Source organism: Prionailurus bengalensis, chromosome D3 (assembly GCF_016509475.1).
Source record: "Prionailurus bengalensis isolate Pbe53 chromosome D3, Fcat_Pben_1.1_paternal_pri, whole genome shotgun sequence".
NCBI classification, from domain to species: Eukaryota; Metazoa; Chordata; class Mammalia; order Carnivora; family Felidae; genus Prionailurus; species Prionailurus bengalensis.
Window position 1 is genome coordinate 25,679,234 of NC_057356.1, and position 14,698 is coordinate 25,693,931.

A 14,698-nucleotide genomic window follows, 5' to 3' on the forward strand; every position below is an offset into this window, starting at 1 on the left:
GGCAGAGCTGGCCCCAGGCCAGCGTGATCTCCAGGCGGAGCTGAGTTCCGTGGGGCCTGGGTCCCTGGACCCCCCACACAGGGGGCAGGAACCCATGCTGTCACCACTACCTGGGGCCAGGGGGCCAGGCTGCAGGCTGACCCAGCTCAGCAGTTTCCCCCCCCAGCAGTACCATGTGCTCACCCTCCGTGACCTTGGGGAAGTCACCTGTTCCGGCTGGGCCTCAGTCTCCCCGTTTGCAAAAGGAAGGAATTGGAAGATGTGACTTCTGGTGTCTGTTCCGTTTTTCTGAGTTTTTCTTGCTCTATTTTGCCTTCTGTCTCTTCCCCTTCACCGTCCGTCTCCCCCACTGCTGCTCTGCATTTCTGTCTCCGTCTCTCTCTGTGCCTCTCCACTTCTCCCAGCCAGTCACCCTGGTTCTCTCCCTCACCCTGGTTCCCCTATTTCCCCCTGTGCCCCAGCTTGCATCATGAGTCATTGGTGGGACCATTTGGTCCCCCCCAAATTGACTGGGGGTGCCTCTGTGCCAGTGCTGGGATCCAGCAGAGGACAAGAAGGGAGTGGGGTTCGGGGTTTCCCCAAAGAAGCTCCCAGATGGCAGTCGTGTTCCTGGCCACCAGCTCTGTCCCCGGGGTCAGCTTAGGGCAGGGAGGGGGCAGTGGGGGGACTTCTAAAGGCAGGTCAGGGAAGAGTGGAGGAGGAATCTGGGCTTAATGTGGATAGAGGAACAGGACTCAGGCTTTGAACCTTCAACAGGCCTGAGCACAGCCTGACGTCTATACTGAGGGCAGAAAGTCAGGCCAGAGCCAAGATCAGACGGCAGGAGAATGAAGCACACAGGCCCCCGGGGCAGCGGGTTTGGGCCGGTTCCTGCCTCCGACCTCTCTTTCAGAGAGCTGGGCTCATCTGTGAAATGGGCATTGAAAGTACCAGATAAGATGGGCTGCCCTGGGGCTTGACCAAGATGGCAGGAGTCGTGCTTTTGGTGGTGCACTTAGTACACAGCAAACACTCAGTAGGCGGGGCTCTTGGCGTCACACCCACATCTGCCTTTACAAAGCATTTTCGCACCTGCTATGCCCCCTGTCACCCAAGTATCCCACCACCACCCCCCCTCCAGGGGCTCCTCTTTTCCCTGTCCCAGGACTGGCAGCCAGCGGGGACCCCATGGGCCCAGCACAGCTGGGTTTTTGGAGATAGGCCTCCCTGTAGGGGCCAGGCACGGGGGCGAGGCAAAGTGGCAGCTGGCCAGGGTTTCTGCTGTGCGAGCTGGGCTCACAATGGAAACTGCTGCTCTCCACAGTAACCTAGGCGAGGTCGGGGCCCCAGGGGCCGCCCCCAGCCCAGAGCCTGCTGAGCCAGCTCCAGCTTTGTGTCACAGGGCATGGGCCCTGGTGTCTGCCAGACTATAAAATGGGGGGTCGGCCCCCAGTCACCCACTGCACCAGTCCGCCCGTCTGCCTGCCTGTCCTTTAGCAGGAAGTAGCAGGTCCCCAGGTAAGAGGGGACCCGGCAGCTGCTGAGAGCCCAAGGGGAGGGGAGAGGAGAGGAGAGGAGAGGCAGAGGGAGGCAAAGAGAGCTGTAGCAGAAGAGAGAGAAAGGCAGAGTGAGAGAGAGAGGACATAAAAATAAACAGAGAAGGACAGAGAGACGGAGAGAGAGAGGGAGAGGGAGAGGGAGAGGGAGAGGGAGAGGGAGAGGGAGAGGGAGAGGGAGAGGGAGAGGGAGAGGGAGAGAGAGAACAGGAACATCTCCAGGAAGGAAGGACCCTGACTGCCAGCTCAGGGGAATGTTGATTCCCAGAGTGACATGGGGGTTGTGAGGGATGTAAGCAAGAGCCTGGAAGTCACAGATGTGGCCCAGATGTTTGGCCTGCCCAGAGTGGGCAGAGCACGGCAGAGAAACGACAACCCTCCTGGGGGAAGTGGGGGGAGGGTCTGCTTGTCCCAATTAGCTCTTTCTTACCCAAAGCCTTCAGGAACCAGCCAGGGACCAGAGGGCCTTAATCTGTACTGGCAGGGGGTCCTCAGATCCCCAGAAATTGTCTCCAAAATGAAAGGGGGCAATCACAGGGCGTTCTTCAAACACTCAAAGGCGCCCGTGACCCCAAAGCACTGAGGAGCCACAGGCATTGGCCAAAGCCCTCTCCAGCCAGCGCCTAAGCAGCCGGAGAGGGCTTCGTCTCAGAAGCCCCTACATACACTCGACCCACTCTCTCGGCTCCCTCCATTATGCCCCAGTCCGGGTCCGTGTCTGCACCCACACACCCTTGGCGGCCAATGCCAGAGGCAGCAGGTCAACCCGGGAAGAGGTCAAGAATCCGCAGGCACTCATTCCCGGAACAGGTGTTGGTAGAGAAGGCCGACGCCGCTGGGGACGGTGGGGTGGGCTCATCAGAATAAGGAAAGAGCAGAGCAGGTGATAACCAGGCGGCTGGGTCCATCTGCTTGAGGTGAGATTGGAGCCCTACCTCTTAGCAGCCCTATGTGCTGGGGCGGGTCACCTCCCCTCTCTGAGCTCACAGGGGATGCCATGGCCCCCACTGAACCCACCGCACCTGCTCAGCGTTCATGATCACAAATGCTGGTGACGTGCCCGGGGTACCTACCCCAAGGACCCCCAGATGGGACATCTTGTTATGAATCTGGGGAGGCGAACTGAATGGAACCAGCAGAGAAGCCTGATGAGCGGCGTGCCAGGCGGTGGGGGGCGGGGGGGGGTGCGCGGCAGGTGGCAGGAGGCCTGGGGGAAGGCCTACCAAGAAAGAGCGGTCCCCAGGCAGGGGACTTAGAATGAGAGAGAGTGAGAGAGCGCACAAATGAGTTCAGAGAGGGCTGCGAACATCTTGGGGCCGGTTGGGGGGGAGGGGAATGCGAGGCTGGGACACAGCTTGAGGGCGCCATCCCTGAGTGACCCAGGCCAAAGGTTCCTTTGCAGAGGTTTGCAGGTGGGGACCATGTCTCAGGCTGTGAAGGCCTCAGCTACAGCGGCAGCGAACACAGGGCCTGATGGGAAGGGGAAAGGGGCCCCAGCGGCAGGACCGGCCCCCGGCCCCGGCCCCGCCCTGGCCCCAGCATCTGTGCCCACGACAAAAGCGGGGGACCTGCCTCTGGGCAGCTACAAGGTAAGCACTCCGGGGAGCAGTGGCTGGGTTCCACCCCTGCATTTCCTCTCCCTCCTCCCCTCTCCTCCCCTCCTCCCCTCTCCCCTCCTCTTTCCCCCCCTCCCCCTCCCCCCCCCCCCCCCCCCCCCCCCCCGCTGGTCCTGCCAGCCCCACCCGGCTGTGCTCGGAGTTTTTTGAGAAAGTGAGGAGGGGCAGAGGTGGGCTGGTTTAGCAGCAGGAACCACCCGCCCCCTGGGAGGTACTCTAGGAGCTGCAGGTGGCCTCAGCCCCTCCGGAAAATTCTTCGAGGCACTGAGGTCTGAAAGGGCTTCCGTAGAGCTCAACATCTAGCCTCTCGGCTTGGGGTGGGTTTAGGTTTCAAACTGGGGTGCACAGAACTGGGTTCACGACGTGCTCTCTCATGTGGTCCGCGTGTGGCTGGCTTTTGTCATGCAGTTAGTTCTTTTTGATATTATTTTTTTAACGTTTTTATTCATCTTTGAGAGGAGAGAGAGACAGGGTGTGAAGGGGGGAGGGGCATAGAGAGGGAGACACAGAATCCGGAGCAGGCTCCAGGCTCTGAGCTGTCAGCACAGTTCCTGATGCGGGGCTCGAACTCACGAGCTGTGACATCATGACCTGAGCCGAAGTCAGACTCCTAACCGACTGAGCCACCCAGGTGCCCCTGCCTCCCTGCATTTTTATGCATTATGCCATTAAAAGAAATTCCTGTGTTTGTATTTTACGTGTTGTTAACTTCTAGAATGATGCTGTATGCAATCATTTGGGTTTTTCTCTTTTCTTTCCACCCACTCCCACGAGATCCAGAATAGTCAGCCACATTGCTGTGTGTTGCTATGGGTCACTCATTTGGGCAGCTGATGTGTCAGAGTGGGACCGTCACTCCTGAAGACCATTTGGGTGGCTGCTGGCTTTTCTCTGGCGACAAGTGTGGCCGGGTCGTTCTTGTCCGTGTCTCCTGAGGCCCACGTGCCAGAGTTCCTCTGGGGAGGGCAAGCGGAGGCGTGCACATGCTGGGTCAAGGGTGTGTGCACCTCCTCCTTGTATAGCTGGGGAAACTGAGGCTCAGAGAAGGAGGACACTTGCCTCAGTTCAAGTGAACGGCGAGGTTTTCCCAGCTCGGGACAACAAAATGCTGGAGGCCCAGTGAAGGGAGGGATTAGCCCAAGTTCAGCGCAGAGGCCCCTACGCTGAGGCAGGTGAACTGGCAAGTGCTTTCTGAGCGTCAGCTCTGTGACAGGCGCTGAGGCTGAGGCTGCGGGTGCACAACCAGATCAACCCCACACCCTGCCCTGGAGGAGCCTTTGGTCTTTGGAGGTTGAATAAAGGGGGAGGGGGTGCGCAGAGAGAAGCCAGGAAGCAAAGCAGCAGGGACCGTGTTGGTTGTGCTGATAATGGGTTAAGCACCGTGCAGGGTCACTCAACCAAGCCCGCATGGGGCAAGCGTATCAGGGAAGGCTTCCTGGAGGAGGTGACATCTGAGCCTAGAGCAGGACAGGGACCATGGATGAGCTCCAGGATGGGGATGTATGTTGGAGAGGGCATTCCAGGCAGAAGGAACAGCACCGAGGCGGGAAGGAAGAGCCATCAATTCCTAAAGACGGTGCAGAGATGCTCAGTCCAGAAGTGTAAGGAAGGGAGGACAGGACAGTTTCACAGAATTTGGCTCATGGCCCACTCTCCTGTGATCCGTGTGGGTCTGCTCTTACTTATATAGTTACTTAATGAAGTTTTGACCTGGGGGGTGTACCTCCCCCCTCACTCTGTACCCCTTTCCGCCCCCCCACCCCGGGGACGGGGGTTCCCTCCTGCAGCTGGTGGTCTTTGAGCAGGAGAACTTCCAGGGCCGGCGTGTGGAATTCTCTGGGGAGTGCTTGAACCTGGCGGACCGTGGCTTCGACCGAGTGCGCAGCCTCATTGTCATCTCAGGACCGTGAGTGTTGGCGGAGGGGTGGGGAGGGCACTCCCAGGGCCACAGTAGAATAACAATAATGAAACACAGTAGCTGCCATTTCCTGGGCACCTGCTCCATGTTAGTGGAGACCCGGGTAATATTTCCAGGCCTTGTTTCAAACGCGAGGGGGCGGTATTATCCCCCTTCCCATTCTACAGGTGAAGAAACTGAGGTTCAGAGAGATGATTTGATTAGCGTAAGGTCACACTCACAGTAAGTCACGATTCTGGGGGAGAAACGCTTTTTCCCTATAGGAGGAACGAACCCTGCTTCTTCCACTGCCTCCCTCCTGGGCCTCAGGCAGCCTTACGAGAAACAGTCAGTATCCACTGAGCACACAGTAGGTGCTGGACACCGACTGAGGGCTTTACCTAGATGATTGCTACATGAGGCATGGGCTGTTTTTTTTTTCTTTTTTTTAATGTTTTATTTATTTTTGTGAGAGAGAAAGACAACGTGAGTGGGGAAGGGGCAGAGAGAGAGGGAGACACAGAATCCGAGGCAGGCTCTGGGCTCAGACCTGTCAGCACGGAGCCCGACGCGGGCGGCTCAGACTCAGGAATCGAGAGATCATGCATGACCTGAGCCAAAGTCGGACGCTCAACCGACTGAGCACCCAGCCGCCCCAAGGCAGGCGCTTTTCTTATGCCCTTTTCACAGTCGGGGAAACCGAGGTTCAGCGGGGTTAGGTCCCTTGGCCAAAGTCACACAGCGGTAAGTGGCAGCTCCTGGATTCAACTCAGGTCAGTTTCATCCAGTGTTTTCACCACTTACTCCACTGCCTGCCCCTGGCTCTCCGGGCCTCTCTGGGCCTTAGTGACCCCCGTGGAAAGCCTGGTGGATGCAGTGGCTATACCGGCTCCAGGCCCTGCTGAGGTCAGAGTGCAGGACAGGACCCACGTGGCTGCTTTGCCTCTTGTCCCACCAGCCCCCCATCCCCCAAGGGGTGTGGTCAGCCTGTATACCCAGCATCGTGGGACTGCAGTACAAAAGGGCAGAGATGGGCTTTGAGGTCAGTCAGGCCTGAGTTGAAGTCCCTCCTCCCCCATTCACCTGTACGGTCTCCGAACCTCAGTTTTCTCATCTCTGAAATGGAGAGAGTAATGGTCCCCACTCCCCTCCATCGAATTATGCTGAAGCCTAAAAGAGATAAGGCAGCCTGGCACTTTGTGCCTGCCCAAACATAGCGGGTGACAGTGATGACTGCTTCCCCTCCCCGTTGCCCTGTGAATGTAGCGAAATTCAGCGAAGGAGGTGCACTTCTCCCTCCTGCCCCACCCCCACCCCTGGTGTGGTCAACACGGCCTCAGCCCCACCCTCAGACCCAAAGCCCAGCTGGGAACAGAAGCTACGGATGTGGCCAATTTGGGTTTTCGGGCTTTTTTTGGTGACAGTGACTCAAACCCAGAGTATTTCTCCTCCAACAAAGATGCAGCTGGTCTTCGGTGTGCGCTCTGGGGCTGTGCCCGACGGGGAGAGGAGAGGGGCTGTGGTCCAGCGTCCTGAGTCTGTGTCAGGACCGGCAGGGCGGTGGGAAAGGCAGAGGTAGAGGGTGAGGCGGGCGGGGGAAGGAGAGGAGGGGTGTGCCCTCAGCACAGGGGTGGGGAGAGAGGGGCATGCCTGCCTGAAACCTAGGAGCCTTCACCCTGACACCTGACACCATGCCGGGACCTTAGAGGGTGACTGGGCCCCTCTGAGCCTCAGTTTCCATATCTGTAACTTAATATCCCTGCCCTACTTGTCTCCGTGCTCGTAAGGCTCCAGTGAGCCACAGGAGATGGAGAAAAGATTGAAACAAATATATACGAGTCCTCATTCTTATAACAGGTCCTCACTGGGTATTATGACTCCCAGAGCGGTGACAGGGAGAGTTTGCCGGCACAGAGTCTTTCCTGACCTCAGAGAATCCCTGAGGTCCAGCGCCTGAGGTACAGGCGGGCAGGGTGGCAAGTTACATCAGAATCTGTCTTTCCATCAGGTCAGACCTCGAGCAGCTTTGTTCTTTCTTTAATTGTAGAAGATAGTGTTTGTTGAGATTTCTCTGGGCTGGACTTGGTCCGTGCATTCGTTTTTCGACCCTCACAGGTAGATGCAATCTCTCCTCTCCTCTACTGGGGCTTAATGAGTTTGAGTGATTTGCCTGAAGTCACGCAGCAGATAAATGATAAATTGGGATTAGAACTTAGGTCAGTTTCCAGAGTCTATGCTCTTAATTACTACAGGCACCATCTTCCAAGGCTCCCTCCCCATCCACCCAACCATCCATTCATCATCTGTCTATCTATCCATTTATCCATCCATCTGTAGATCAGCCCATCCATCCATCCATCCACCCATCCATCCATCCATCCATCCATCCATCCATCCATCCATTTTCCACTTATTCAGCCATCTGCTCCCTCTATCCATCCATCCATCCATCCATCAATACATCTATCTACCCACCCAGCCATCTACCCTTGTATCCATCTACTTACCTATCCAGCCACCTATCCATCCATTCATCCATCCATCCATCCATCCGTCCATCCATCCATCCACCCTTTTCTCATCTCCTCTAGATCAAGCAGGCTGAGGCAGATTCCCCTCCGTTCTAGGACCATAACTGCATCTTTAATTCTGTCACTCCAGGGGGCATTGGCTCATTCCCCAGACAAGGACCTGAGACTCCAGGGGCTCATAGTGTTTCAGTCCATGGTGGTAGCCCATCCCCTACATGCCCCACCCCGTCTCCTTCTGAGGAAGATCGCAGAGAGGTGATACCGTTGTCAGTGTCCCCTCTTGTTCCCTGAGACGCCCTGAACACATACAGAGCAAAGGCCAAGGGGTCCCTTAGCCTCAACTTTCCCATCTATGAAATGGGTCCCTTAGCCTCAACTTTTTCATCAACCTCCCCCAGAACCAGGGGGTCCCTTCAACACAAGCGCACTTCCCATCCTTAATCAGGAGACACTGGCAAAGCCAGGAAAAGCCCTGTGTGACTTCGGGCTTGTAATCCTTTCTTGGAGAGGACTGAACATCTTCCAATGCACTGTCACACTGAATTGTCAGAGGGGTCTGAGAAGGCGATGCTCCTACCTTCCACATTCCAGACCAGTCCTCATCCAGTGTGTGATCTGGGCCCCTGTATCAGCGTGCCCCTTGCCCCTGTGCTCCCAAGACATTGATTTGTTTAGTATATTTCGTTTCAAACGACCCTTTCGAACACAATTAAATATCTGTCTAAAGACCCTTGACATCCGTTTCACACATGGAAAGCTAGTATCACTCGCTGTAAGTGAAAGGTGAAGAGTCAACACGATGGACATAAAGAAGGGCTGTTACACCGTTTGCTTGCTCAAGGCTCTGGGTGGATGTGTGCACGCGGATAAGGCTCTCTCCTTATCACAGAGAGAGAGAGAGAGAGAGAGAGACTAGTGAGTGTCAAAGGTTCGTCAGCACCCAACAGAGACTTTCCCCTAGCTGTAATCAGGTTTCGAGGGAAATGTCTTCTTATGTCTTATTTTACTCCAGGGTCTTGTAGCGCTTAAGTTGTGTGTGAATCCCACAACTGGGGAAACATTTTGCTCACATAATGACACACACTGTCTCATTGAATCCTCCACCAGCCTCCAGAAAATAGGCATGGTAGAGGGAGAAACCAAGGCTCAGAGAGGTAAAGCCACTTGCCCATGGTCACACAGCCTGTAAGTGACATAGCCTAGGCTCAAACCCAAGAGCTTCTGCTAACGGTCTCTCTCCTTCTTGCCTTTGCCCCTCCCGGCCCTCGTCATTCTGTCCATCCCTCCCACATCCAGCTGGGTCGCCTTTGAGCAGTCCAACTTCCGGGGGGAGATGTTCGTCCTGGAGAAGGGCGAGTACCCGCGCTGGGACACGTGGTCGAGCAGCTACCGCAGCGACAGGCTCATGTCCTTCCGGCCTATCAAGATGGTGAGTGGCTCCTGAGCCCATCCTGGGGGATCAGTGGGGAGGCAGGAGCAAAGGTCAGGTCTGATGGCAAGCAAGGCAAAGGGGGACGAGCAAGGGAAAGAAGGAGGAAAGGCAGGCAGGGAGAGACGATGACCAAGGGCACTGGGCCCTGACACTCATCGATTTATAAGGTGTTCCTGGTGTGCCCAGCCCCCGCTAGGAGCCCTGGACCAATGAGACATACGAAACATGGTTTTTTCCTTCCCTGCCGCTTTAGAGAGGAGACTCACTACCTTAGTTGTTGGAACGAGAGACTTCAGTGTCTCCCTTGCTTCTCTTTGTGGACTGTTTCTCGTCCCTGACTGCACGTTAGACCCTCCTAAGAAGTTCTGACAATCCCCGTGCCTGTTCAAAACCTCCAAGGGGCAGGTTCAAGCCTGTGTGGTAGCTGAGAAGAGGGATGTCGTAGAAGGACACCTTGAACTTCACGATGATAGGACAACATACTGAAGTAGCTCCTTTATACTATTTAGCTGAGCTAAATAGTATCACTTAAGGAAGACTCAAAGCCAAGATGGCTGGTGCGATCCCCAAGAAAGGCAGTTTTTCCAGAGTAGTGCTGGTTGCGATGCTGGAACCAGCCGTGTGTTCCGTCACCAGTGTCGATCTCCAAAGGTAACCAGCTTCTGCCTCCATGATGGGAGTTTTCCCGAAGAACTTCTATGAATGTCCGTGATGCCAGCTGTTTGGCATCGCCCCAACATATTTCTCAGAACTGGGAGCTGACTTATCAGGCTGTAATGGGCCCCTGGTAAGAATTCATAGATGTATCTCTCAATCAATGGTCCTTAAAAGGCAATCTATGTCAACAAAGCTTGTTTGGAGGCTTGACCGGCCAGGGCATCTCTCGTAGCTTCTAGAGCTTTGCTGCCCAATACCTTAAGGAGTAGCCCCATGTGGCTGTTGAGTGCTTAACTCTTGACTAGTCTGAATGGAGGTGTGCTCTCAGTGTAACATACACAAACCAGGGTTTGACCACATAGTACAAAAATAAGAATAAAACGATCTCATTACTATTGCTATACTGTTTGCATGTCGAAATTCTAATAGGTTGGACGTATTTGCTTAACTATATAGTCTATTACTAGGGGGGAAAAAATCCCAGTGCCTGCACCCCACCCCAGATCCATTGCATCCGAATCTCTGTGGCCGGGTCACGGGCACTGATATCTTTCTCATGCCCACCAGGTAGGAGGTGTCGCCAGGGCTGAGAACACCAGACCCCTCTCCCCTCTCTATCTCGGCCCCTGTCCTCGTGCGGGCCACCATGGTCTCTTCCTTGGGCAGCTCCCGCTCCCTCCCCGCCCGGTTCCCTGGCTCCTTCCCAGCCCACACTCCTGGGACATTAGATGGGTGTCCAACCTGACCTACCTCCCACTTACCATCATGCATTCAACCACTATCGGTTGACCTCTGTCCGCGAGGCTCCGTTGCAGGCTCCGCGTGCACAACTCTTCACGGGACAGGCCAGGCCCCTGCCCTCACAAGAGGCCGCTACTGAAAACCCAGTCACAGAAATCAATCTGTAATCACAAAGCACGTGGCACGCACCCCGGGCTAGGAGAGCAGGAGAGGTTAGTGGGGCTCTGCTGTGGGCGGTGGCAGCCGGCCAGGGGTGGTCGAGGAAGCCAGCTCCCTGGAGGCTGAGGACCCAGTCAGCCACAAGAGGCCTGACGGGATTTTCCGCTGCAAAGGGGGTGCCGAATTCCCTGAAGCAAGGAAGAACTGGGAGCCCAGGAACTACAAAAGAGTTGGTGTGGCGGGACAGAGGGGAGAAGGGTGCAGGCTGGGATGGGAGGAATGAATTGAGTCTCTGAGAGCCTCTGCCTCTCGCTGGCTGGGCGACGCCGATCAAGAGTCTTGACCTCTCTGAGCCTCTGCATCCCTGGCTGTAACGATAACCGTGACGGATACAGGGTTTGGTAAGCGCTTAATCATATGCTAGGCGCGGTGTGGAGAGTGCTGTGTGAATTACTGCATGTAACCCGCATGACAGCGCCATGAAACACAGGCTGTTATAGTTTCTTTTCACAGCTGAGGAGGGCCCTCCCAGGCCGGACAGTGGCAGCCCCAGGCAAGGCCCATGGCAGCCCGAGCAGACTCAGCTGTCTCTCTGTCCATACCCAGGGGGCCCCTCTATGTTACTTCTCTTCGCCCCGTTCACACTTCACATGCCTGACCCGGTCTCTCCTTCCCTAGGACTCCCAGGAGCACAAGATCTGCCTGTTTGAAGGTGCCAACTTCAAGGGCAACACCATGGAGATCCAGGAGGACGATGTGCCCAGTCTCTGGGTCTATGGCTTCTGTGACCGCGTGGGCAGCGTGAGGGTCTCCAGTGGAACGTAAGCATCTCTCCTGCCAGGCCCGTGGCTTCTGCCTTAAGCACAGAACTCAAAGGCGGTCCCCCTTCTAGAATATAACATCGGGTGTGTAGGAAGGCCGCACGGCCCCTCCCCGGTGCTGGGGGCTGGGATTGCATCCACAGAGCATTACTCCCCTGGAGAGTGGACTCATACTCTGATGAATTACATGTCAGTGTGACCAAACCTAGCAATTGCTTGGTTAGCTGTGAATCCCACAGCTAACAGGTAGCGGTGCTGGGATCTGAACGAAAGTATTGCTGATATCAGACTGTGCGTTCGCAACCACTACATGTAAATTCACTTACATACCTAGGAAACCACTATTTGAAAGGAGGCTCCTCTTTCTTCTGTGCCTCATTGCTAACCAGTCCCCAAAACCTATTCTCATCCCTTCGATCCTGTTGTGTGAGCCCCACGTCACCACCATCGGTGGGATGTGCAGTGATCCCCCTACCACCCAAGCACACGAAGTACTTTAGGTACATTTTTCCACGTGGCCCCCTACTAGCTTTCCAGGAGGGGAAACTGAGGTCTTTTACAGACGTGGAGTTACTGGCCAAAGCCAATAGGAAGCCCCAAGAAGGGGCAAAGCCAGGACAGAGGAGCCGCGCCCGCTTCCTGTGACCAAAGCCCATGAGGGATGGAGAACAGATTGGAGGGATGGCGGGAGCTGGTCCCGGCAGGGATCTGGGTGCCAGGCAGTGAGGCTGACCGTCTCCACCCTGTCCTCCTTACTTCCCTTCCAGCTGGGTCGGCTATCAATATCCCGGCTACCGCGGGTACCAGTACCTCCTGGAGCCAGGCGAATTCCGGCACTGGAACGAGTGGGGGGCCTTCCAGCCGCAGATGCAGGCCGTGCGCCGCCTGCGTGACAGGCAGTGGCATCGTGAGGGCTGCTTCCCGGTCCTCGCCGCCGAGCCCCCCAAGTGAAGCCATCCACACTCTGCTCTTCTCCCTTGCCCCGCGCCTCCCCAGACCCGGTTTGCCCATCTTTCCCGTGCAAATAAAAGTTCCTAAAGCCAAATTGTCTCCTGGGTCTGTGCATAAATGTGAGCTTTGGGGTCCCCCATCATTGCCGGCATGTGACTTCCTCTGTCTTGATAATTACGTATACTCGTAATAAACACAACAGGCAAAAGTTCATGACACACGTTCTCTTCAGATCTCTTTTGGACTACTCTAAGTGGCTGGGAGCATAATTATTCCCATTTAACAGGCGAGGAAACTGAGGCTCAGAGAGGGAAAAATGACTTGCCCAAGGTCACACAGCCAAAAATTTGAACCCAGGCCCTCTGCTGAGCTCTTAACAAATCCGTGCTTTCCAACTCTGCTCCTTCGTGCACGCTGCTGATTTCTTGCCTTCTCTGCTCGACACCTGTCTTGTTATTTACTTAATATTTTGATTTAAACAGACTTCCTATTTTGCGCTCAGAGGCATTGATTTGTAAATGAAGCTTTATTGCACCACGGGAAGTGGCGAATCAGCATCATATGCCATAGATAGAAAGCAATTGTGTAAATATACTTTTTAAGAAGGCCAAGTATCAGACAGACACCTGCCCGCTGAAGGCTCTAAGCCTGTAGCCCCGCTCGAGCTTTGATAAAATGGGTGATTACCAAGTGTTGCAGACAGAGATGGGAGACACACGCCACACAGAGTTTTTTCTCCCTGATATAATCAAAGAAGATTGAAAAGAGCCTTATTTTCTTGTATCCGGTGCAGGGTTACTTAATCCCGGGTCCAAGTTCCACTGAGAATCATCCCTCCTACTACAAATGGCACATGCCTTTTGCTCTTTGAAAACCCGTGCCAGGCCATATTGACTCCCATATCCACAGTTATTATTGATTGATGTTATTAACTTTTAATCCATGCAGGAGGGTGGGCGGGGGGGGGGTGTTGTCATGGCGGAGGGGATGTTTGAGGGGAACTTGAGGGGTGGGACAGGAGCCTGCTTGGTGGGGAAGAAGAACGATGACATTCCAGGCAGAGCAAACAGCAAGGCCTTACCACCATCCCACATGGCACCTTTGTACAAATGATAAAATGATACCTCTTCCTCAAGACATCTGACTGCCATCTGCCAGAATTTCTTGGCCTACATCTGCGACGCCCAAAGTGTGAATGCGATACCTTTGCACTGTGCCCAACTTACACAGCTGTACTTGGCAGGCCTGGGGCACCATGGGAAAGGCACAGAGGTTGAGAGAGCTTGCGGTGGGCCCAAGCAAAGCTTATTGACATGAGAGCACTAGCTTGGCGGCTGTGTGGGCAGAAGCGGGGAGGGAGAGGGGGGTGGGTGGGTGGAAAGAAGTTGCTGAATGTGGCAGGAGATGAAGCTGGAAAGAAGAAGGGTGGGGCCTCCTGAAACCCCACTCTGTGGTTTTGCTGAGCTTCAAAGTTGAGGCACCACCTGACTCCGAAGGTCTTGGCCCTCTGAGGCGTGCCCTCCCACTCCCTCCCATCCTCAGTCTCCCCGCCTCCACCCTCTAATGTGACCAGCATCTTCTATTAGAAGACAGGCTCTCTTGTCATGGACTAGAAGATTCCAGGGCAGGAATCTGTAGATGCGGGTGTTTGCCCTGTCTCACTGCTAGAACCTGCAGTGTTGGGCAAAATGCTTCCATTCCCTGGGACTCATTCTGCCCGTCCCTACGAGGGCAGCTCGACTGTTCGAGCAGGCCCAAGACTCTGACGCTGGCATTCCATGGTTCCCAACTCCCACGATTCTCCAAGATTCTGTAGTTTATCTCCGAACAGCCGTGACTCTCTGATTCCCAAGCCAAGCCACACAGATTGTCGTCCTCGGTTCCTAAGGTCCGTGGGTGAAGCTCCGACACTCTACTCGGTAGAGTCACAAGAGCCGACTGTGAGACCTCGCGGACAGCAAGACGCGCGATTTGGTGAGAAAGAGAAAGAAAGAGAAACACGCTCCCCATTGAGATATGACCAAGCTGCTCTCTGATCGCTCAGAACTTGTATTTCACGCTTCTTGAGAGAACTATTTTGGGCGGAACAGGTGTTTTGTTTTGTTTTCTGTGCGCCAATCCCGTGAGTCCTACAAAAGACAAACATAACAGAAATCCACTGGTTTAAGGAGTGACAAAGCTGACGCGTGTTCGTAGTCTAGATTTTCCAGGCTGCTGTAACTCAGAGGTGTCGAAGCCCTGATTTTCTCACTGGTGCTCTACGAAAACAGGGTGCGTGGTAGCCGTGCGGTGACGCGAGCCGACGCTCGGCAAAGCCAAGCAAATAGGCAAAAACGAGGCAGGCAGCGTCCCAGTAAT

At 55.0% G+C, this 14,698-nt stretch overlaps 1 protein-coding gene across 3 annotated transcripts; it reads left to right on the forward strand.

Moving 5' to 3' along the window:
* Window positions 1-1,368: 1,368 nt before the first annotated feature.
* On the forward strand, window positions 1,369-12,434 carry CRYBB1 (crystallin beta B1). Of its 3 annotated transcripts, none has more exons than XM_043558051.1 (6): window positions 1,369-1,497; window positions 2,926-3,124; window positions 4,939-5,057; window positions 8,876-9,008; window positions 11,247-11,389; window positions 12,157-12,434. In XM_043558051.1, exons 2-6 carry the CDS (start codon window positions 2,957-2,959, stop codon window positions 12,338-12,340), a joined length of 747 nt encoding a protein of 248 aa, XP_043413986.1. In that variant the 5' UTR covers window positions 1,369-1,497; window positions 2,926-2,956; the 3' UTR covers window positions 12,341-12,434. The 3 variants fall into 3 exon arrangements, with proteins under 3 accessions (XP_043413986.1, XP_043413988.1, XP_043413987.1); XM_043558053.1 differs by having other exon boundaries at window positions 1,388-1,497; window positions 2,938-3,124; XM_043558052.1 differs by having other exon boundaries at window positions 1,402-1,497; window positions 2,919-3,124.
* The last annotated feature ends 2,264 nt before the right edge of the window (window positions 12,435-14,698 follow it).

Bases quoted from the DNA above. Each gene is read 5' to 3' on its own strand.
- CRYBB1 (XM_043558051.1), top strand. From the start codon at position 2,957: ATGTCTCAGGCTGTGAAGGCCTCAGCTACAGCGGCAGCGAACACAGGG. The intron at 3,125-4,938 runs GTAAGCACTCCG...TCCCTCCTGCAG, and splicing joins TGCCTCTGGGCAGCTACAAG to CTGGTGGTCTTTGAGCAGGA. The intron at 5,058-8,875 runs GTGAGTGTTGGC...TCCCACATCCAG, and splicing joins CTCATTGTCATCTCAGGACC to CTGGGTCGCCTTTGAGCAGT.